Source organism: Brachyhypopomus gauderio, chromosome 21, assembly GCF_052324685.1.
Source record: "Brachyhypopomus gauderio isolate BG-103 chromosome 21, BGAUD_0.2, whole genome shotgun sequence".
NCBI classification, from domain to species: domain Eukaryota; kingdom Metazoa; phylum Chordata; class Actinopteri; order Gymnotiformes; family Hypopomidae; genus Brachyhypopomus; species Brachyhypopomus gauderio.
The window spans coordinates 10,090,284-10,113,840 of NC_135231.1; the positions used below are offsets into that span (position 1 = coordinate 10,090,284).

Sequence of the window (23,557 nt, forward strand, 5' to 3'; positions counted from 1 at the left end):
GTTACTGGACTGATCCTAGGTCAGGGTTTGGCACAGGCATTCCCAGATGTCGTTTTGGAGCTAGGGAATCGCATGAAATACCAAAACGTCTCACGCTGGAAGCCTGTGGCATTGCAGGAAAACTGGCAGCACGTATCTGGGCAGCCTGTGCGGCGTGAGGACCTTCTCATGGTCCTGGCCAACCTGGAGAGCATCAGCCTCAGAACCATCTACGACAACCGCATGGTCAGCGTGGGCCTGAGTGACATTGTGATGGATACCACCACCGTCGAGTTCAGTCTGCAGGGCCAGCCGAAGGATGTGGAGGAGTGCAGGTCTATCATCAACACACACACACACACACACACACACACACACACACACACACACACATGCACACACTCACACATGCTCACACACACATGCACACACACACACACTTACACACATACACACACACACACTCACACAGACACACACAGACACACACGCGCACACACACACACACACACACACTCAAAATGCACAACGTCAACCCCTTAAATACGTACGATCATGAAGGTCTTCATGTAATATCTCCGGCAGGTGTCCCCCCGGTTACTCCGGCCTGTCCTGTGAGAGGTGCTCGTCTGGTTTTGAGCGTGTGCCGGGCGGCGCCTACCTGGGCACGTGTGCCGGCTGTAACTGCCATGGTCACGCCAGCGCCTGCGACCCGATCAGTGGTCACTGCCTGGTAAGAGTCCTGAAGCACACCACGGTCACCCCGTGTGACGGCAGTGCATACGTACACACTCACGCGTGTGTCCTCATTCGCTCACAGAGCTGTCAGCACAACACAGAGGGGCCGAGCTGCGACAAGTGTCGTCCCGGATATTTCGGTGACCCCAGCAGAGGGCGGCCCGACGACTGCAAGCCCTGCCCCTGTCCCTACACCGAGACGTCTCGCAGGTGAGAGTCAACACACACACCCCTCCACATTCGCGCTTGCAAAGACCCGGGTGTGTGTGGGGTTTTTGATAACTCAAACTGTAGTCGGACTGAGCTTATACTGAACTTAAATATATATGGACACGTACTGTGTGTGTAGATTTTCAGACACCTGCTTCCTGGACGTGGATGGCCAGGCCACGTGTGACATGTGCAGACCAGGTTACACCGGCCGCCGCTGTGAGAAGTGAGTCCTTCACATCACTAGCTTTCTGTGTTCAGTGATATCATACATGTGGGAATACTTCTGAACTTCTGAACCACTTCTGAACATCTTTGGTCCTTAGGTGTGCACCTGGGTATGTGGGTAACCCTCTGCAGCCTAACGGAAGGTGTACTCCAGCTGGTGAGTACCTGTTGGTAGTATTATGTAGCGTCTTTAGTATTATTTAGTGACTTTAGTATTGTTTATAAGTGTGGCAAAGGGGTCGATTACCAGAGGCTGCATGTTGATGTTTTGTCTTTGTTGATCTCTTTTTTGGTTTCTGCACTATGTGCTTTTATGTCCCGTTTTCAGAGACCTCGAGCTGCGACAATCGTGGAACAATCAGCTCCAGCAGCAGACCGTGCAGCTGCAAGGTAACTCCTCGTTAGCTGCACTGTTTTGGCCGGCGGAGATCCGCGACAGGCTGGGGATCTCATGGTGGTTCTAACGGGCCGTGTCGTTTCCCGCCGCTCTTCGCTGTGCAGGCCAATGTGGGCGGAGCTCTGTGTGACAAGTGCAAGTCCGGCTCCTTCCACCTGGCCTCCGAGAACCAAGATGGCTGCCTGTCCTGCTTCTGTATGGGGGTGACCAAGCAGTGCGTCAGCTCCACCTGGACCAGAGAGCAGGTGTGCTGCTCAACACCTACAGACCACCGTCTCACACTGAGGAGGGGTATCACATACCAGGATGTGTGGGACATACAACGTTTGGTTGAAAATTGGTCAGGTTTAAATCAGTGCTTAAGTTGGACTGAACAGTCATCCCACAAAACTGGTTTTGAAGTACTCACCAGATCGTGGCCTGACAACATGCATATGTAACATGTATATGTAATTTATCTGCGAGTTAAAAGATCATACAGTTCAAAGGTCATTTGACCCTCTGTAATTAATCATATTTTTTTATGTGCTGTGAATAAAGATATTTATAAATACAGCCCGGACCACGTTTTCTGACAACTGTGTAACTGTGTCTGAAGGTTCGAGGTGGTGTCAACGGACAACTCTTCTCTCTCTCCACTGGGGCCGGCACACGCAGCATCACGGAGGGCATCACCCAGAGAGGCGGAGCAGAGGTGGTCTTCCGCTCCTTCGCCAACGTCCCCAGCGACGTCTACTACTGGGTCCTGCCCGAGAGCTTCCGCGGAGACAAGGTGAGGGTGCACGTGAGATCCGGCCATCGCGAGTGACCGCTGCTTTTGAGGCACAGATACTGATGCTCCTGGAGATCACTTGAATTTAACAGTAGAATAAATGACACAAACCTAATCTAACACAACAGCAAGATAATGGTTCACTTAAACAACCTCTAATCACAACTCGACTGCTGCTCCTTATCTGAAAAGTCCTTTAAACAACCTCTGCATTAGAGGAAGGCTTGACCCTAAATGTCTCCAGAAACATTTTACACATGCAAATAAACCTCCCTTTCCCTCCCACGCCCCAAGGTGACGGCGTACGGGGGAGAGTTGCGCTACCGTGTGCGCTACGAGCCTCGCGCACACTCGTCGGTTAGCGAGGGCCACCCAGACGTGCTGCTCCAGGGCAACGGGATCTTCTTGGAGCACTACTCGCAGACGAAGCCCCTGCCCCGTGTGCCGGTCACCATCCTGGTGCCCTTCAGGGAGGTGCGTTACCCCTGGACTGTGGCGTCTCGCTGTTTGACCTACATTTTGTTGACTTGTCACTGAGGCGATGCGTTTATTTGATGCGAGTGATTCTGGTAGAAGAAAACCTTTCACATGTCATTATGTATGTTTTGAGCGTAAATAAAAATTCGCTCCATCTTGGAATGGCTACCACAAGGAATTGTGGATGAAAGCAGGGTCAGATATTCACTCTGGAATATATTCATGGAATTGGTAGTGGACCTTCACACACGTGACCCTCCGTTCTTCTCATCGTCCGTAGTCTGCGTGGAGGAGACCAGACGGGCAGCCGTGTACTCGCGAACACCTGCTGATGGTCCTGGCCGACATCTCTGTCTTCACGATCAGGGCGACCTACTCCAGCGGCATGGCCGAGAGCAGGTCCCTCCTCTGCCCGTCAGCTGCCCGTTCTCCAGCGAAGTGTTTCTGGCGTCTCTGTGGAGGCCAGGCGTCCATGTTGTGGCCGTCGCTGTTCATCACTGCTTCTTTTTGTCCCGTGCAGCATTTCTGATATCCAGATGGACGTCGCTGTGCCCCACGCCACTGGCAGCCAGAGGGCGCTAGAGGTGGAAGAGTGTGCCTGCCCGGCCGGCTACAGGGGCCCCTCATGCCAGGTACACCGCACCACCTCCGCCAGCCTAACCCACCAACCCGCCGCTAAGCAAATGTGTGTTTACCTGAATAATTAAACTGAGCTCAGCCACAACCGTGCTTAACCGGGTCTCGAGGTTGCTGTGGACACACGTGTCTCTCCGTCTTCTGTAGTCACGGATGGGGTTTGTGGTATATCTCGCTGTTCAAAAGCCAGGCGCTCACCTATGTTGGGTTCGCCGGTGTGTGGGGCTGTGTTCTCAGGAGTGTGAGGAGGGATACACACGCACGGGCTCCGGCCTCTACCTCGGCACCTGTGAGAGGTGTGAATGCCACGGACACGCCAGCAGCTGTGACCCAGAGACAGGAGCGTGCCAGGTGTGTAAATGCAGTGCACACACACACACACGTACCCATGCATACACTCACACACACGCACCCATGCACACACACACACCCACAAACACATGCACACACACACATGCAAACACGGATGCCTGTGCAAACATTTCATTATGCATACAATTTAATTTGGTAATATATAATATATTAATATATAATACTGTTTTATAATTCTCTCCTGCGACTTTCCTGATACTCACATGTTGTCATTACAGCAATGCCTACACAACACAGTTGGACCTCGGTGCGAAAGCTGTCTCCCTGGTTTCTATGGCAACCCGGTGACAGGAGGTCCCCATGCCTGTAGGCCTTGCCCTTGTATGGGTCCTGCCCCTGGGCACAAGTGAGTTCAGCCTGGTCATATGGTCACACCAGACCCCGCCCAACTACTCATAATGCTGTTTATCAGTTTAATCAAGACAACTGATTGTTTACATGGCCGTTTAGTGTGTGTAGTGTCATTCATGTGAATATTCTTCATTCAGCGGTGCAAAGTCTTGCTATTTGGACACGGATGGACACCCCACCTGTAACAACTGTCCTCCGGGACACACCGGAAGACGTTGTGAAAGGTAAGCTGTCCATAGTCTCCGTGATCTACTAAAGAGGGCTGTTGTTTTGGTTTGAGTGGTCCTGGGATGCTGGCTCGCTCAGGCTGCAGATGCCCCGCCCCCGGTCCCACCGTGCCCCGCCCCTCACGAGCGCCACTGCATGTTGGCCTGTCCCTCCGTCTTCTTCCACCAATCATGATTGAGTAGGCTGGGCAGGGCCGTATGGGCGGAGCCAAGGTCGAATCGCGTGCCGCCCATACTGGTGCGTTTTTGTCAGCAGAGCAACGACGTGCGACTCTCCTGCTTGTTTGGGGGTATGAAATGATAATGGTGAGATCTTATGGTTATAGCTTTGCACCATAAGAGTTGAAATCTATATTTGTTTCACAGCTTTCACTGATCGAACCTCCTCTGTCACTTCATAAAAACGGCTTTAGATCTGAAGTCATCTCCAACTCTAACTACGTTTATGTAAATCGCTTATTTTTTTTTTTTAGCTCCTCAATACTGCAAAATCATACATAAAGCAAACGCCATCACTCCGGACAGTACGGTTCTCAAATCCATGCTTTTTATTGCTATGGGATACTATTTGTCCTATAATGCTTTGCTGTCTTGCTTCAGCGCTGCTTAGAGACCTTTTAGAAATTGCATCATGCTAAACCATGCAGTCTGTTCTAAAGTTCTCTCTGGTCAAAGGCTTAGACGTTCACGGGCTTGTGGGGATTATTGTTTATGCCGTTTATGTTTGAGTATGCGGTCGCCGTGGCATAAACGATGTGCTGGCATTTTGAACGTCTTCTTTGTGACTCTTTGGCACCTAGAATGCAAAAGCTTGTTCGGTGTCTGGGGAGAAGGTTTCTTGTATGTGAAATCTGGTGACGGATGTCCTTCTCTGATCATGGCTTTCAACATTTCAAATCAAGAAATGAGACTACTGACGATTGTGGAGACTTCTATCTAGAAGAACAGCTGGATGGATCCCTACCTGAGGATTGTGGTCCAGTGGTTTATGTTGGTACTGAGAAAAGGCAAGTTTTGGATGGGAGTGGCCATGGAAGCAGTTTTGACGAAAGAGAAGATGCACGTTTATGGCCAGTGACTACTGCGCAGAAGGTTACGACGTTACTGGCAGTGCTCTCCGGACCCCCACTCTCTCAGAGAAGCACTCCTCCAGCTGGTGTGGTTCATGACAGTGGCGGGACCCCCCTGCCTACACCGCACACCCTCAGACCAGAGGTGCTATGGTGGGACTTTCGGGTCCAGCTGGGGGTGCACATGAACCGTTTCAACCAGCGTCTGAGCATGCTGGAGGCCAACGTTCTGGATGTCAAGGAGAGCCTCCAAGGTCTGAAGGACCAGCAAAACAACTTTAGCTTGCAGCTGGAGGAGCTGATCGGAAGAGCGTCTCGGACCGACAAGAGCGAGCAGATCAAGGAGCTGGAGAAGACCTACACGGACGTGGAGGGCAAGCTGCACCGATTGGAGAGCAGACTGGAGATCCTCATCGATGGTTTCACGACACTCGCTCAAGAGCTGTACAAAATCAAACGTGCCCGCCACGTTGCACGCCGTCCAAAGGGTGGTAGAGCTTCTGAGGTTACTGCAGCCATGGTAAAAGTTGATACCATGACAAAAACGGCTACAAGGGCAACTGTTTCCACTAGAGCTCACAGAACAGCAGTGCCCAAAAGTATTCCTCTTTCACACACCACCCGTACCACTCATACCTCTCAGCAGAATGGACAACATAAAGTCATTGTTACCTCAGCCAAAGGACTGTCAAAATCCACAGTAAGAAAATTCGAACATTCAAACAGGCGCAAGACATCAAACTATACCAAAACCAATCTTACTTTCAAGAAGGGCAATAAACAACAAAACATTATAAGAACTACATATCCCAAGACTCCCAGCTCACATTTATCTACTAAACCCATTCCATATAAACAACAAAACACTACAAGAACTACATATCCCAAGACTACTCCCAGCTCACAGTTATCTACTAAACCCATTCCATATCAGAACAAACGACGTAAGTCAACAGTCACACACAGCAAAACACCTAAATCAAAACTTACAACTGAACAAATCCAACAACATTTGAAAAAGAAACCATCAGGGGAACGGACCAGAACCCTCATGTCTCAGGGACGTGCTCAAAAGAAAAACGGTCCTGCCCACAAAACCATAAATAGTAGAACAATAAAGCCCCAATTTCAGGTTGAACCTCCTTCACATGTAAAATCGGGTCCAACCAAAGAACAAACGCCAAAACGGCCATCTGCCGCTCCGCCTATCAAAGACAAGAAAGCACCTCCCGTGAGATACACTGTCAAGCCTAAATCATCAACAAAGGATTTAAATTTAGCACCAGCCAAAAAAGCCACCACAGAATTGGTTATTGGGAAACCTCACACACTGCAGATGAACAGAAAAACAAAGCATAAGAACGGGCCAAGCAGAAGATATCACTTAGATCCTCAATCTCGTAACGGAGCATTAGACCATGAGAGCAAACCCAGAAGAGGATTTGAAAGGACACATGCATCTGCTAATCCCACTCCCTCCAAAAAACCTGAACACTCCAGTCAAAATGTAAAACCCAACTCAAAAAGACAGAAGCAGAAAAACAATGTCCAATCACGGCTTAGTATTTTGGATATTCTTGGACTGAAAGGTCAAGTGGGTCAAAACACAGGAAATGGAGAGATACAGAACGGGGAGCTCCTTATTACCCTTGGGAAACTGGCTATCCCAATAAAAATCATCCCAGATTTTTAAAGAACTCTAAATCTGGGTCTGTAATAATGCTCCATCATTCGCCAGCCCTTTCGTTATCTAGTGATATGAAGACTAATAGACATGAATGTGTATCATAACCTCTGGAATGACGCAGGTCATCTGCACAGAGGAATGGATGCTCATTTAGACCATAACCTTGTCTTATAGACTTTGTTTAAAGTTCTCTATGAGGAAATCGATTCATTGATACATATTCTAAAATTTAAGGAATCATGTGTTGCTGAAATTTGCTAAATCAGCCAGTTTTTCTGTTCATGCTGGTATGTCATGATTGCATTTTACTGAGTTTATGTATACCAACAAGAAATACAGTGATAATACAATCACATTGTATTTATAACATTTATAATCTGTATTAATACTCAAACCTTTTTTATTATTTCAATGTCGTTTTTTAGTTGGATCACCTCAATCATTTGAAATCATTTTGAGAGATGAATCATGAGTGTCAGGAGTTGATGGGTTTCTGTTCCTTCATCACTTTGATTAACCAGATGTAAACTTCGTTGGCCTTGCTGTTCTTGAAACCCACTTTCAAGAGGTGGCTGATTACAGAAAATGGTCAACAGCTGTTTTACAGTCAGTAATTAGAGTAGCATGATGTCCATTATCTGAATCACCACTTTGCTAATGGATAATGAGCCCTGGGTCTGGGACCTCTCCTTCAGAATATTAAGTAGAAGAAAATGTAAGAATGTGAAAACGAAAAAGCTTTTCTGATAGTGTCAGATTAATGAGGGAAACATGAATGGGAAAATAGATGTTTGGACTACTGTGGAGCCTGCACCTACCAGGTAAGAGCTTCTTAGAAGTTACTCAGCTTTCTTAGAAGTTCCTCAGCTTTCTTGAGCGTTGGCACTTGCTGGTGTTCTATATGTAGGCTGTGCAGTGCTTGGAGGGGTTTGTCTCCTTTGCTTTCTTCTTCACCTTCAGTTGTTTTTGCATTTTTCTGTTTTTATTTTATTTTATTTTGACCTTCTTCTCTCAGTGAAGGAGTCTCTCCTCTGTTTAACGGGGGAGTTTCTGAGAGGGCTTGAGATCTTAGACATGATAAGTGAGTGTTCCTGGCTGCAGCTGTCACTTCACCGAGACTGGAAACCACTGTCGTGCTGTGGGACATCTCGTATCTCCTGAACTGCTTTTTCTTTTGTGGTGACCCATGGGAGGATGAGAACCACGGTTCCTTACACTGCCTTTGCTTTGTGTCTGCTGTGTTGTATGGTGTTGAGGGAACACACATGGGGAAACTCTTCACATGTGTGTGTTTCTTTTGCTTTTTCGTGAAACTGAATCTTTGACCAATTATTGGTCTTCAGTTAGGCATTGCCAGCAGGAGTCTAAATGTCTAAAGCAAATTATGCAAGACTCATTTTGAAACCGTCCAGTGCAAATAAGGATGGTCACCATGTTGATCAGGTGCTGCTCACAAGCACTGTGGAGAAAGAAAAAAGTTAATCTGTCAAAATAATATTGGATGGGGTTTTGACTTTGCATGGTTCTCTGTGATTGATTTTTTTTTATCTGTTTTGAAATTTAAAACATCTGTTTAGAAACTGGTCTCAACTGGTCTCATCTTCTTTTAGATGTGCCCCTGGATACACAGGCAATCCTCTACTTGGGCAGAGATGCACAACGGGATTTGATGGTATGTGCTGCTTGGGGTAAATTTTGGCGGGAGAACACATGTCTGCTAAGAAAATCTTGCCATCCAGAAGCCTTTCTACTGGACCATATTAAGATGTGATCTTTTGCAGTTTTCTTTGTGGGTGGTGTTAAACAAGGCCCTTTGTGTTTTAATATCCTCCTGGTTTGTTTGGTGGCCCAGACTGAACAACATACTCCTGTTTGCAGGAAACTGCTACCACTGTGATGAGGGAGGCAGTGAGGGCTGTAGCGTGAGTGGAACCTGTCGTTGCAAGGTAAGGCGCCCAGCGTACGTCGACGCTAATCTAGGACTCGGACCGAGGCGTAACAGAGAACGTGGTTCTGCTGTCCTAACGCACGTGCGCTGACCTTTAGATGAACGTGGAGGGCCCGTCCTGCTCCACCTGCAAGCCCGGCACCTTCCACCTCAGCCCTGCCAACAAAGATGGCTGCGTGGGCTGCTTCTGCATGGGGGTGACCCAGCAGTGTTCAAGCTCCAGCTTCTACAGAGACGTGGTGAGAGACGGGTCAGCCGTGGCTCTCCGACGTTCGGCCCGGGCGACTCCAACATCTTCACGTTACTTCACGGGTGGACTTGTGGAGAAACGTTTTTCGTTCCGATGCCTCCTCCACCCTTCTCCCCTCTCTCTCCGTCAGATCTCCACCACGTTCAGCCCCGGCAGCACCCAAGGCTTCGCTCTGGTGAACCGCCAGCGCTCCAGTCGCATCGACAGCGGCTTCTCGGTGGAGGTGTCCACAACCGGGACGCAGCTCTCCCACACGGGCTTCCACCACCTCGGCCAGGAGCCCCACTATTGGCAGCTGCCTCCCAGTTACCAGGGAGACAAGGTACAGCTGGCCGCGCACGTGTTTTTGACGTCACACGTGGCAGACTTGTGACTTGAGAACTCTGTCACTCTCTCACGGCACACGGCCTTTGCTTCTCTCCTGCTGCGTTTCTGTGCTCAGCCATCTCTTCTTTCCCGATGCTAAATGCTACCGATTGCTTTCCTTTCTATCTCTGAATGTTTTAACGTCCAGGTCCTTCATGGGTGAGAGAGGGTTGTTTTTTAAAATGGTGTCGGTGCCCAACATTATTTAAATGGAAGCTCTGTGTGTGGGGGAGCCCTAGTTTATCCACTAGGGTGCTTTCAGTTCAAGCCAAATGCGTTTATTTTGCTGTCCTCTGTTGTACTTTTGTAGAAGGAGGATCATTTTGCTCGAAAGAGGCGTGCGGTCCAGGTAAACGCCTGAGTGTGTGTCTGTTGCTGCTGTTGGCGTGTGTCCCATCACCTCAGCTGTCTTAGTGGTACAGGGTTCTCATGGTGCGCGGTACACCGCAAGATTCATCAGCATTGTTTTATTGGTCCTTGTACTGTGACTTTTGAAGCCATAAACTTACTGCTTTAAGTTTGACATTTTGAGAACGTTCAAGCACTGCTTGTGAATGCATTGCTGATGAATTGCTTGACTAGTCCATAAAATAATGTAATTGATCTCAAGGCAGAATTTCATCAAAATGATGGCCATGAGATTCTTACCCTAACATAGCTATGTTTTAACCTAAATAACAACAAATAGTTCTAATATAATGAAGCTGCCCCTCGGGGTACTTGTGCATGTAGATTAATGCCCTGGTGCCCGGCAGGTTCTCGGCCACAACGTGAAGGTTCTGTGCCTGTAATGAGCAGGAGAAGCATGTTGCCAAAGAGTTTGCTGTGCTGTTATTTGTGATCTTTGACTAGGAGGAGTGATTTCAGACAAGCCTACAGCGACATCCTTGCGATGCCATAATTTGAAATGTACGGCAGGCTGATTCTTCTCCTTGGGGCTCACTTGGCTTGTAGGAGCATGACATGTTGTACATTCTGGACGAGCAACTAACAATAGCCTGGATAAAACTACTGGGAGTAAGAGAATAGCATAGACAAGTATGAACCTGTGGGGATTCAGTATTTCTTGGTTGGGTATTTGGTTGGGTATTTGGTAACCTGAGAGAGTAGAGTGGATTCTTAAAGCTTAATCTGGATCTAAGCATTCACCATAACTCCTGTGAACACACCTCTACCTGAAGTAACCCTGGGATCCCGACTCTCAGCGTCCCCACCATCACACCACTGGGTCAATGTGGTCTCCCCTTCTTCTCTCCACTTCTCCACCAGCCGTCCTCCTCCGAAGTCCGTAAGCTCGACGACGAGATATGGGCGCTCCTCGGCAACCTCTCCAATGGCCGGCCTGCTGCCCCCCCCTCTTCTTCACTGTCCCGTGTGTCTTCCTTCTCTTCGTTCGGAGCCTCAGGTTCCACAGGTCTTTCGGTATCACGCATCCCCAACCCCCCATCATCCCCTTCCGCCCTGATGTCCCACAAAAGGGCGTCTGGTGTCCCAGATTCCCCAGAGAACACCTCCCACTTTACACTGGTGAAGGTACCGTTTGCCTGTTGAATCTTCATCTAGTGTTACATTTAGGCTAACTGTGGAACCTGTTTTAATATGATTTGATTCAGAGTTTGTCTTCCCTGTTTTGATGTTTTGGATATTGGTCTTGCTGACAGGATAAGCTGAGAAAGAACACTGTGAAGCTACCCAATCCCGCTCAGCCTAACTCCTCAAGCAAGGTAGTCATGTCACTGGAATCCTGGAAAAATATTACCCTCTTCTGTGTGGTTGGGGGGGGGGTGTCCAGCTTAGCAAATTTACGGAGTCAGTCGTGTAGATGATCTTTTAGCCAGGGTTTAATGTTTGACGAAAATAAGTCATTAATTATGGTGTAAAGAAGTCAGTGAGAAATGTGAATGTTAACCAGACCTTGACCTAAGAGAGGTTCTACTTGGAGTGCACACTAAACTTTTGGGCCTTTGCAATTGGAGGCTGCCGCAGGGTGAAACCCACCTTCTAAGGGGACTTACCTGTCACTCCTAGTTATTCCACTGTTCATCGTGTGTGCTCATGCAGCACTGAGCGGTTTTTGAGGGAACCGAGTGTTAGGGTTTGCCGTTAGGGGCCGTTGGGTTCTTCTTCTCGTGGTCTTCTCTGCTTTGTCCACTGCTGTGCTTGTCTGCTTTCTTCTCACTGCTGCTCATGCTGTTGCTGCATTCCTGTCCCCTCTGTGCTCCAGTATGCTCTGGTCTACAAAGGTTTCAGCTTGCACCCGGAGGAGGTTCTCTTCTGGCAGCTGCCGGACAGCTTCAGAGGAGACAAGGTAACAGGTTGTGGTGTGGCCCCTACTCGTGCAAAACAGGACATGTTATCGAGCCCACTGGGCGGGTGAGGTTCTTCAGACATGGCCTGTGTGTTTATGGTTAAATCACTCCCACCGAGACAGTTGCACTGAGAGGACGAGTCAGACGTCAGTGAATTCTTACATGTTCCACACCAGAAACTTTGATTTGTAAAGCTGATTTCATTCTTTTATTCCCCTTTCATTCGAAGAGAAATATGCCAGTGTAAAAAGGCATTACTTTTCCGACAGATATACTGTTATGCATTTTCTGGAAAATATACCAGTGTTCAGATCAATATTTCTTATTTCATCCTACTTCCTTATCACCAAAAGTCCTGGTGTGAGCGTTTCTCTATTGTGTACTTCAACAGGTTGGGTCTTACGGAGGCAAACTGAAGTACAGTATCTCCTACGTTCCTGGACACAGAGGAGCTCCCATAGAGGATATTGACGTTCAGATCATTGTAGGTAACATGTCGGATGATACCCAAAGTGATGCTTGCTGATAATAAACTACCTTATAATATTTGGTCATGTTTCCAGGGTAATGACATCACCCTAGTGGCCCGACAGGATTGGCGAAGAGGACACGGGACAAAAGAGTCCCGTAACTTTGAGATTATCTTCAGAGAGGTGAGAAACTTTGTCCCTTCTGACTTTTTAAGCTTTCCCTTTCATGAGCTTGCACATTGTAGTAAACTGTAAACTACAAGCAATGCTGACAGTAAAAGGCAACACAGCAAAAGCATAAATATTCGTGGCATGTTTTCTTGGCCATTACGACATGTGCACACTGGAAGTGACTGACCGTGCTGTCTGCGCTTTGGTCCTCGCTAGGAGCATTGGCAGCGTCCCGACGGCATGCCGGCGACCCGGGAACACCTGATGATGGTGCTGGCCCACCTGGACGACATCCTGATCCGAGCGTCCTACCACACGGAGATGCAATCCTCCAGCATCTCGAGCGTCAGCATGGAGATCGCCGTGCCCCACCACACGGGCCTGGCCCGGGCACTGGAGGTGGAACAGTGTCGTTGTCCACCCGGGTACCATGGCCTCTCCTGCCAGGTACGGACGGGCTCTTGGGAGCCAGACTTAAAGTTTGCGCTCGCTCGCCTAAGCAGACATGACATTGGACAACAGTAAAGGTGGTGATGGCATTCGTGCATTACCGAGGTGGAGGCGAGTTAGGACGAAACCAGCGATTGTGATCTTGTAAAAGTCGGGGCTGTGCGTCCCTCTGCTTGGTGTTTCAGGACTGCGCTCCAGGTTACACCCGTACAGGTGGAGGTCTGTACCTCGGTCACTGTGAGCTGTGCGAGTGTAACGGCCACTCGGACTCCTGCCATGCAGAGACGGGCATCTGTCTGGTACGCTGCACCCACGCCTCACAGTCGTTTTCTAATTATCTTTAGGAACTGCTCCGAGGAGCGTTGTGTGAGTGGCCTGACTGGAATTGTTATTTCAGGAATGAGGACTATGAATGCGGCAGTTCAGAGCATATAGCAGTGGGTTAATAAGGTGCTAACGACAGGCTACGTTAGCTAAAGCTCTACTGAGGTCTGTTCTGTCCCGTCACTGACAGAGTTGCAGACACAACACCATGGGGGAGCAGTGTGAACAGTGCACCTCCGGCTTCTTCGGAGACGCCACAGCGGGAACCCCAGAGGACTGCCAGCCCTGTGCCTGCCCCCACACGGACCCGGAGAACCAGTTAGTCTCAGAAATAGACACACGTACATATGCACACACACACAGGCACATAGGCCTACACAGGCGAAGGTTAAGGGGTGGGGTCATGGTGAGGTTGTGGTGGAGTACTACACCCAGAGTAGCACTACTCATGCGTTTCATAATTAGAGCTTCAGACCTGTAGATCCTATTTAATAAATCCCAGTGCTGTGCTGAATGTCCATGCAACATGCAGTCTCACTGGAGTGTGTGTGCTAGGTTCTCCCCCACGTGTGAGAGTCTGGGCAATGGGGACTACCAGTGCACGGCCTGTCAGCCGGGCTATAGCGGCAAGTACTGCGAGCGGTGAGTTTGTCCTCACAGTCTCCTCTGAGCAGCTACTGTCTTCTTGTTTGGGTCAGAACAGGCCGCCCAACCAGATTGTGTTGCTCTTTTAACAGATGTGCACCTGGATATGTTGGAAATCCACAACAGAGGATCAAATGCCAACCGTACAATGGTGAGACCAAAACGCTTCTCTTTAGGTATGAAAGGTCCTAAATTGCTGAGTAAGATTTAAAGATGGATGTGGACATTAAGTTCAGGTCCTTGTTTGCTAGCAGGTAGCTCGGGCGGTAACTTTATCATGTCCCATGAGTGTGTGTGCGGTAAGCGTGTGTGTGTGTGTGTAACGGGGTGGTGTGTTGGGTGTTTGGTACCAGCTGCTGCCTCTCTGGTGGTGAAGGTTCACCCCGAGAGAGTGCTGGCGTCCCCGGGCAGTCCAGTCACTCTCCGTTGCCAAGTGTCGGGAATGACACCTCACTACTTCTTCTGGACACGAGACGACGGGCGACCCGTCTCCAGCTTGGCTGAAAAACGCAGACACGGTACGGCATGGTGAAATGATTTAGAAATTAATAATAATGAATTATTGCTAGTGTATATACTTGTAGTGTTGGTTCACTATGCACTTTGCAGGACTAGTATGGCAGTAGTATTGTTATAGAAGTGAGACAGATATGATGAGGAAATAGTTTATTTAGTTTATTCAGGGTGTAAAACTCACCTAAAACATTTTTCACAAAAAGCACAATACACACATACAAGACCTATGGAGCGGATTTTGTACATAGATAGTAATCATTACTTTTCTCCTTACGTCTTGATCAAGAAACACGCAAAGTCTTAGCAAAGTTTTAGTGCTCACAACTAGGGAGAATGCATTTATTCAGCATTAATCATCTCCAATAAGGAACTTCAGACATGAAATTTTAAGGGTCTTGACACGAGGGCTGTCGCCATTCGGGCAACAGAGAAAGAATACTTAACCAACTGACCACAAAGACATGCGATTCATTTACATTGGTGGGTGCTGCTTCTGTCAGAGTCTGTCAGCCTTTCGTGCCTTGCATTAGAGTGATGAAGGTCAGTTTTAACATATCAGTGAGTTCTCCCTTATGAAGACTAGATCAGTGGCTCTTGTACAGCCAGAGCGTGAGATTTTCATAATACAGATAATTCGAGATAATTTCCATAGTGCACCTATGCACATTAGAGCGTTCCCGTTCTCTCTTCAGTGCGTGGTGGGTATCTGGCTGGTCTGATGGTCATATTGCCGTGGCTCTGTGTGCCGGGGCTGCTGGGATTCACCCCGCTAAAACCCCTGTCCTGCCTACAGGGGAGGAGCTCCACTTCCCCAGCGTGCATCTGAACGATGCTGGCGTCTACACCTGCACCTGCCGGAACCACCTGCACACCAACCGGAGCCGAGCTGAAATCATCATAACACGTGAGGGGGCCGACATGGGGCCGACCGTTGTTTTCTCTTTAACCTTAATGGTTTTTCATTAAGCATCTTTGGTGCAACCAAAATTTACAGTTAAGGTTATAACCTTTGACCTGCTTATTTATTCATTTAAGCCACACAAGTAACTCTGAAAGAGCATGTTCTTATCTGAGGACTTTAAGGCAAATTGGACTAATGATGCTCATCCTGCATAATGCTGAAAAGCCTGTGCATGCATTTCATAACCACTGTCTCTTTAAGTTCAGGTAGCTCAAAACATGGCCTACGTCATTATCAGGGGCAAAATATCAGAGCATATTACTCCAGGCTTATTCAATTTACATTGGCTTATTTTAACATTACTCATTGACTGCAAAGCCTTAAAATATTTTAAAATCCAGAATAAAAATGTGTGATTTGTCCATCCTTTAAACTAGTTTTTGTTTCTTTAGTTTCTTTCAATTTATAAGTTACTAGGCTATTATTATAGGTAAAACATCTTGCCTGTTTAAACCACTTTAAAGTATTCGAGCAAAAATGAAAAAAAAAAAATTTGATTCAATTTATGTAATCCCAAATTCTAGTTCTTAGTGGATTATGTCATATGGTACAGTATCATTGCAGTATCATTGTAAATTAATAATTAAATGTCTTGCTCTCCGTGGCACACCCCCCCCCCCCCTCCTCCACCCTTACGCCTCCACCCCTCACACTCCCCAGCCTCACCCTCCAAGCCCATTGAGGTGTTCATAGAGGAGCCCAAGGCCCGCAGTGTTAACGTTGGAGCTACAGTGAACTTCATCTGCACCGCCAAGAGCCAAGTAAGAACGGCGTTGAACCCCACCTATGTCGAAAACCGGCTGTCTGGCGATTCTCGGCATGCATTTATAGGGACTTTTCTTTGTGGTCATTTATGGCTGCACCCAGAGTAGTTGTGCCTCATATAAGACACCAACGAAGCTGGACGTGTCGTTGATTGTACTGATGACTGTTACGGTCGTCACGCAGCTGCCCGCGTACACCCTGGTGTGGACTCGTCAAGGCAACGGGAAGCTGCCCAACCGCGCCATGGACTTCAACGGCATCCTGACCATCCAGAACGTCCAGCCTGAAGACGCCGGTGTCTACGTCTGCACCGGCTCCAACATGCTCGCCATGGACGAGGGCACCGCCATACTCTATGTCCCAGGTTGGTGACTGGCCACGCCTCTTTTACCCATCATCCTCTGAGAGCCCTCAAGTGCGATCTGTCCATTTCTTGTCCTCTAATCCCATTCTCCTTGACCAACGCATGTCCTTTGCTGTCCTCTCCCGGGTCCTGGGTTGATGGTTTGCTCTTTAGCACAAATTAACGCTTTTGAGATGCCATCATAATGATGCATGTTCCTGATGGTCTTTGCTCTCTTGTTATGAGCTCTTCTGTGTTTTCTCTTACTAGTCTGTCCAGTTCAGCTTTCTAACACGACCTGTGTCAGTGCTTTACTCTAACTGAAATATACAGCTTGTGAATGATTTACTTAAATGGGGGTCATTTATGAAGAAACAAACCAGTTAAGCAATAATTTAGGAAATGAGTTTAATTAAACATTTCAACTATATGAGTTGTCAACTTAACTCCTAAGATCAATTAAAGCAATGAATTAGAGCAATCATTTGTATCATTTTGTCTGTCATGTTAACTATGGAGACCTTGGCAGGCTTTTAAATAATGAAGGAATATGAAATCATAGCAGCTTGCCATGTTTTTTAAAAGCCAGACAATCAGATCTGTAGAAATCCCTCTTTTGAATTCCCCCCCTTTTTGATGAATAACAGAATCACAGACCTGGCACTGTGGATTTTATCGCAAAGATTCCAGTGTTTTATAAACAGATTTTTCGTGTTCGCTGTTTAAATCAAATGTTATCTCTCCATATGCTGGCCAAGAACTGACAGGCAGTTACTGTAGGGTCTGTGATAAATACCTGTATTCGAACATTTAAGGAAAAGTGAGCAATAGATGTTTCATAGTTTGAAATGTGCTTTTCACAAGTATGGTTACTGTTATTATTATTGTTATTAGAGTCCAATCTTGGGGTGTCTTTATGTGGTCTGTAAGTATTTAGGAACACAGGATTCCCTTATACATTTGACGATCGCTGGTGCTGTAACACTTGGTGTTGGGTTCCTTGCTGCTGCTACTTCTATGGTTCTGTAGTGGTGATGGTGGTGGTGGTGCTGGTGGTGTTTCATGTATATGTTGTGGTGATATTCCCACTGGCTTATGTTTCTAATGGGATTTTCTGAGGGGACTGAGCTCCAGTGTCTTGAGGAGACTGATGAGGTCAGGGGTTGATGAGGTCAGGGGTTGATGAGGTCACATGATGCAGTAGTAACACTACTGGAACTCGTTGGCCAGGAAGACTGTGTTTCTCACTCCACGCCATCAGAGCTGTGTGATTGCTACTCATGTTTTGTACAAATGACAGTTGTTTTGTTTTCATTTAAATGGTGCTACGTCTCATGCAGTAGAGTGTTGTTAATTAGTCTTTTACATAAAAAGACTGTCATCTCATACTGGGGGAGTTCCAGTATTTAACCAAATGTTATTTGAGCAGTGAAAAAATGTTTATACAGTAACTTTTCTTTTTAAGAACTTTCTTTTGACTTCAGACTTATTTTTTGTGAGTTGACTTTAGTAAATCACTTCTTTTATGATAATTATTTAACTCTGGCCAGTTATTGACGTGGAGGAGAATTGAACATCTAGTATTTCTCACATGAATGTTGTGTACTTGTGCATTCGTGAGGTGAATCTTTTATATCGATTGTTCTTTTTTGCCACTGTCTGTAATGTCATTGAAAACCATTCAGTCATAGTCTGGAGTTCATGCCATATTTATGTTTCATACTTTGATTTGAAATGTGTTCTTTTTTTATTAAATTTTTATTCAGCAATGAAAACACAGTTTCTTAAACCACATTTTACTTGAGTTTTTACCTGTTTGGTTGATGTTTTACTCTAATTCAGCAAATGGTGCTTCGTTTTCTGCCAAGCAATTATCGTCTAATGAGCATTAACCTGGAATAAATGTTATTTAATTTTGTATGAAAATGTTACCATGGCACTACTGTATCTTGGGGGTAAAAAATGTTGACTAGTGTTCATGTGCCTTTTATTTATCTAAACTGTGAAATGAATGTAAAATATTCCTAAAAACCACGTGGGCAGGCTTGATTAAACAAATACTAGACTGAACCCTTTGCGTAATGGATTTGTGCCTAATGGACCAGGATCAATCACAAGCTGTATTAAGACACACACAATCGGAACGGTGTGTGTCCAGACGCCCTCATTATCATGCCTTTGGTACTAACACGCATGTTCCCATGACGACTCTGGTGTGTTCTACTTCTTTGTTTCCCTTGCGTGTCTAGTACGTGTTCTCTCACTGTGCATTTTGGACTGTTTTAGTGTGAACAGGACGGTTCTCTTGCTCACAGGACCCAGGGGAAACCATGGTGCATCTTATGTTGTACCAGCATCAGCATGTCCAAGTGGACTTAGCTCGTATAATTCAGTAATCTCCTCAGGTGCTGCCTGCTGTATCCCGATCACCAGCCTCAAATGCCGTTAAGCGATCATTGTTACTGTTGTAGTTATCAGCATCATTTCCTGATCGGTTTAATAATGACTGAAAGCAAAATGACTTGATTTACAAACTTCCAAATAATTTGAAAAATGAAAATGTAACGCACGAGAGGCGTGTGCTGGTGAACTGCCCCGCCCGGCCTGCAGACCCTGGGAGGTGGTGTGCAGTGTGTGGGGGCATCTGACAGCTTCACAGGAACACCAAAGGAACACCAAAGGGACACCTGTCTGTGTTTACCTGCTCATGAGACTCACCTGTCTGTGTTTACCTGCTCATGAGATTCACCTGTCCGTGTTTACCTGCTCATGAGAATCACCTGTCTGTGTTTACCTGCTCATGAGACTCACCTGTCTGTGTTTACCTGCTCATGAGATTCACCTGTCCGTGTTTACCTGCTCATGAGACTCACCTGTCCGTGTTTACCTGCTCATGAGACTCAACTGTCTGTGTTTACCTGCTCATGAGACTCAACTGTCTGTGTTTACCTGCTCATGAGACTCAACTGTCTGTGTTTACCTGCTCATGAGATTCACCTGTCCGTGTTTACCTGCTCATGAGACTCAACTGTCCATGTTTACCTGCTCATGAGACTCACCTGTCTGTGTTTACCTGCTCATGAGCCTCACCTGTCTGTGTTTACCTGCTCATGAGATTCACCTGTCCGTGTTTACCTGCTCATGAGACTCACCTGTCTGTGTTTACCTGCTCATGAGACTCACCTGTCTGTGTTTACCTGCTCATGAGACTCACCTGTCTGTGTTTACCTGCTCATGAGATTCACCTGTCCGTGTTTACCTGCTCATGAGACTCACCTGTCCGTGTTTACCTGCTCATGAGCCTCACCTGTCCGTGTTTACCTGCTCATGAGAATCACCTGTCTGTGTTTACCTGCTCATGAGAATCACCTGTCCGTGTTTACCTGCTCATGAGACTCACCTGTCCGTGTTTACCTGCTCATGAGACTCACCTGTCCGTGTTTACCTGCTCATGAGACTCACCTGTCCGTGTTTACCTGCTCATGAGACTCACCTGTCCGTGTTTACCTGTCCCTCGTTCACAGAGGGATCTAAGCCTGAGATGTTTTACACAGCCTATGAAATGTTTGAAGGACATAGACCGCGTAAGTCCACATAGCGATTTCTCTCCTGCCAAGTGGCAGGATCTCTCTCTATCTCTCTTTCTCTCTCTCACTCTCTCTTTCTCTCTCTCTCACTCTCTCTCTCTTACACTCTCTCTCCCTTTAGCGCTCACTGTTCCGCATGTTATCATCCTCAGCATGTATATGTCAGCTCGAGTAATGTTCCTGGAAAGTCAAAACCGACAATGATCCATTCAGCACTAAAGTTTCATTTCAACTGCATTATTTCAGAATACTACAGCACGTAAAGCTGATTTGGGCTACTTTGATCATTTCCCAACATAGGTGTCTAAGCTTTTCTGATCACCTCCATCAGAGAGCTAATAGAAGGAGAGTTGTTGACTTGCACACGTGATTATTACTTGACCTGACTAAGCTTATAATCGCTCCATTGGTGCAGGACATACGTGTGCTTGCACACATGAGAAACTCCTCTCTGTTGATGCCACAGAGTGTTCTGACTTAAACCAACATTTCATGCCATGAGACGGAATTCAATAATCCATCACTTTTGCCTTCTGTTAATAGTCAATATTTTCACACTTTGGAAGACATAATACATAAACAGTTTCCTAGGTACCAAAAATTCCCAAAGTCGTTCAGGACTTTGAAAGGCATCAAAGCTGCGCACAGCGTGCTTTAATGTGCCCCACTGCATTATGGGCTAAGGCTCCACAACACAATCGCACAACCCAGCAGCTCGTGTTTTTGAACACAGCCTCTGTGCTGGGAGAACACACTCTCACCCAGCAGCTGTGCACATACAGTGAAACATGGTAGACGAACAACAGGTGACAGCAGGCTCTGTGTGGCTTGTTCAGCACACCTGCACTCTGTGTCCGTCGGCGAGAACAGAGAGGAGTACCTCATGGGCCGCACACCTGCTCTGCTACAGGCATGCAGGACTGTACAAAAACCATCAGTGGAGACCGCTGGGCTTCAAACATCATGCTGTGTTGAAATGATCCCGATCTGAGACTTTATGAGCATGTTCCCAGCACGCCTGGCTGTATCACCCTGGGTAGTGTGTAGTAAAATCGTCGTAATCACATATTGTCACCGCTGGAATCCACACTGTAAGGGTAAGATGAAATGACCTGTGTAGATCAGAGCGATGCCACAATCGTTACTGTGTGTCTAAACAGCGAGAGGCCTGTAGCCGCTGTGTGTGTCACTGTGTCTTTCACCGGTCCTACATTGTCATAGGGCACTGTGTGTGTGGCCCCGCCCCCTCCCCGCCCACTGAAAAGGCCCATTGTTTCATACTGCCCGTTCATCAGATTGCCAGCAGATGGCGCCCAGAGCCTTTATGCCCAGCCAAGCTGGCATGGACGGCTTGTGCCCTCACAAGCTCCCGAATGTCACTTCCTATCAGGGTCGTGTTCCCTTGGCCCACTGGGTGCCCACACGGTGGCAACAGCCACACCCGCCGTCTGGGATTATGCTACGAAATGGGGCCAATGTGAACAGAACAGGCCCGTCCTGGGGAGTCAAACTATATGGCCCGAGTTTGCCCTGTTTTGACACCCTGATTTTTAAGCCCCTCCTCCAACCGAAATCAGTTTACTACTCCTGAAGTTGACCTGCAGGTAAGTGACCCATTCAGAACTAAACAGGAAGAGGGTGTCGGGGGCAGGCTGGGGGGGTGGTGGGGGGTAGTTGGGGCGAGCGGAGGGGTGTGATTAACCGCTCTGTGCCCCCAACACAGCTGCCCAGGGTGCTCAGCCCGTGGCAACCGTCCAGCCGCCGGTGCTGACCGTCCAGCAGGGTCAGCGCGCCGAGTTCCGCTGCACAGCCACTGGCAACCCTGCACCTGCCGTGGAGTGGACAGGTGAGGTTCGCACGGGAACCTGCTGCACAAGACACTACACTACAACCTCACATTTAACCCACAATTCTCTGTTTTTGCTTTTAAAATATAGCTCTCTATATAGTATTATTTTTAAAATATAGCTCTCTATATAGTATTATTCATTCAACTTGCTATAACAAAACCACATCACAATTCTACACTATTAGCTATTAGCATGCTCATGGGCTCGGGCTAAGACCAGTCCAACTTCTTTAGCCACCATTCAGGTTCTGTGAGTTCAGTACCCATGAAGGTGCGTAGGGTGCGCTTAAAAGCACGTAATTTTCACTACTGGTCAAGCTGTTAATCACAGAGCTGCCTACTACACTGGGAATGATCTCTAAATGAGACTGAGACGTGGGTAAATTGATAAGAAAACCCCTTGACAGTTGTGTTGGATATCTTTTTGATTTATGTTGAGGTCACGGAGTAAAGGGTTAACGTGAGTTGAACTCAATCTCCCAGTAGGCCCGGGGAGGCGCATCAGTAGCAGTGCCGTCGTTCGGGGTGGCGTTCTCACCTTCCCCGTGGTGGACCGCGCCGACGAGGGCCAGTACATGTGCCGGGCCTTAAACACACACGGCGAACACACAGTTCAGGCTGTCCTCTATGTGCACAGTACGTCCACACACACACACACACACACACACACACCCAACAACACAGTGGTACAGCGGTACTGTTACAGCGTAACTACTGTGTAGCATGCTGGGTAACTGTAAAACGTTTACAAATATTCTTATATAAGAGATTTTTCTTACAAGATAAGAAACGCGTAATGGTGCACAACAAGAGAGGGGTGCTGTAACGTAAAATTACCCAGAGGGGCTTCCAGCGTCACCTGTGACTGGCCGTGATGTTGCAGGCGCCAGTCTTCCCCACGTCCAAGTGAGTCCCCAGCGGGTGGAGACCCACGAGGGCGAGACGCTGAGGTTGTACTGCAGGGCTGGAGGTACGCCCAGTCCAGGACTCACCTGGAAGAAGAGAGGCGGGACACTGCCCCCACAGGTGAGAAACGGAACTACTTGAGGCATTTTCCTCTTCTCACGTATGCATCGTGTTGGTTTGGCGGATTGATCCATTGGAGCTGTTCTGTTTTGACCGTTTCATCTCTTTCCTTCTTTGTTCTGTTTGTGTTTTCTTTGTTTGTTTGGGATTTTTTTTTTTTTTTTTGGTCCACCTTGTGTCTTTTGACGTTTTGTTCAGGCCATTCCCTCTCACGGTTTCCATCAGTATAAGTCGAACAGTCTCGATGTGCTACAGAGGCGCATTGAAGAGTTGCAGGTCTGTCTGTCTGTCTGGTGTCTGTCTCTAGCCCTTCCCACACACCCCCTATTCCATGTGTCTCACATCGCTCACCCAACACGCTGTCAACTAAGTGCATGTTTAAAAAAAAAAAAAAAAAAACAACATGTCTATTTTAATTCGCCACCAATTAATC

The 23,557-nt window shown here is 47.4% G+C and overlaps 1 protein-coding gene across 13 annotated transcripts in view; it reads left to right on the top strand.

The window, feature by feature from the left end:
• Nucleotides 1-23,557, top strand: part of hspg2 (heparan sulfate proteoglycan 2) — a 78,393-nt gene that overhangs the window by 37,418 nt on the left and 17,418 nt on the right. For 5 of the 13 annotated variants that reach the window (XM_076983853.1, XM_076983857.1, XM_076983860.1 and 2 more), the window contains 38 exons: nt 118-314; nt 565-712; nt 800-927; nt 1,067-1,153; nt 1,254-1,312; nt 1,484-1,545; nt 1,657-1,797; nt 2,151-2,324; nt 2,619-2,798; nt 3,082-3,200; nt 3,322-3,433; nt 3,675-3,788; nt 4,028-4,155; nt 4,298-4,384; nt 8,755-8,816; nt 9,023-9,090; nt 9,191-9,331; nt 9,473-9,664; nt 10,019-10,057; nt 10,978-11,241; nt 11,370-11,432; nt 11,933-12,016; nt 12,409-12,501; nt 12,581-12,670; nt 12,875-13,105; nt 13,294-13,407; nt 13,623-13,750; nt 13,988-14,074; nt 14,170-14,228; nt 14,431-14,595; nt 15,387-15,497; nt 16,215-16,315; nt 16,503-16,683; nt 20,187-20,246; nt 21,973-22,095; nt 22,582-22,734; nt 22,982-23,124; nt 23,323-23,400. In XM_076983853.1, coding sequence (XP_076839968.1) covers nt 118-314; nt 565-712; nt 800-927; nt 1,067-1,153; nt 1,254-1,312; nt 1,484-1,545; nt 1,657-1,797; nt 2,151-2,324; nt 2,619-2,798; nt 3,082-3,200; nt 3,322-3,433; nt 3,675-3,788; nt 4,028-4,155; nt 4,298-4,384; nt 8,755-8,816; nt 9,023-9,090; nt 9,191-9,331; nt 9,473-9,664; nt 10,019-10,057; nt 10,978-11,241; nt 11,370-11,432; nt 11,933-12,016; nt 12,409-12,501; nt 12,581-12,670; nt 12,875-13,105; nt 13,294-13,407; nt 13,623-13,750; nt 13,988-14,074; nt 14,170-14,228; nt 14,431-14,595; nt 15,387-15,497; nt 16,215-16,315; nt 16,503-16,683; nt 20,187-20,246; nt 21,973-22,095; nt 22,582-22,734; nt 22,982-23,124; nt 23,323-23,400 — 4,566 coding nt within the window. The remainder of the gene's footprint in view (nt 1-117; nt 315-564; nt 713-799; nt 928-1,066; nt 1,154-1,253; nt 1,313-1,483; nt 1,546-1,656; nt 1,798-2,150; nt 2,325-2,618; nt 2,799-3,081; nt 3,201-3,321; nt 3,434-3,674; nt 3,789-4,027; nt 4,156-4,297; nt 4,385-8,754; nt 8,817-9,022; nt 9,091-9,190; nt 9,332-9,472; nt 9,665-10,018; nt 10,058-10,977; nt 11,242-11,369; nt 11,433-11,932; nt 12,017-12,408; nt 12,502-12,580; nt 12,671-12,874; nt 13,106-13,293; nt 13,408-13,622; nt 13,751-13,987; nt 14,075-14,169; nt 14,229-14,430; nt 14,596-15,386; nt 15,498-16,214; nt 16,316-16,502; nt 16,684-20,186; nt 20,247-21,972; nt 22,096-22,581; nt 22,735-22,981; nt 23,125-23,322; nt 23,401-23,557) is intronic. The other 8 variants (XM_076983855.1, XM_076983856.1, XM_076983864.1 and 5 more) reach the window with 6 other exon arrangements.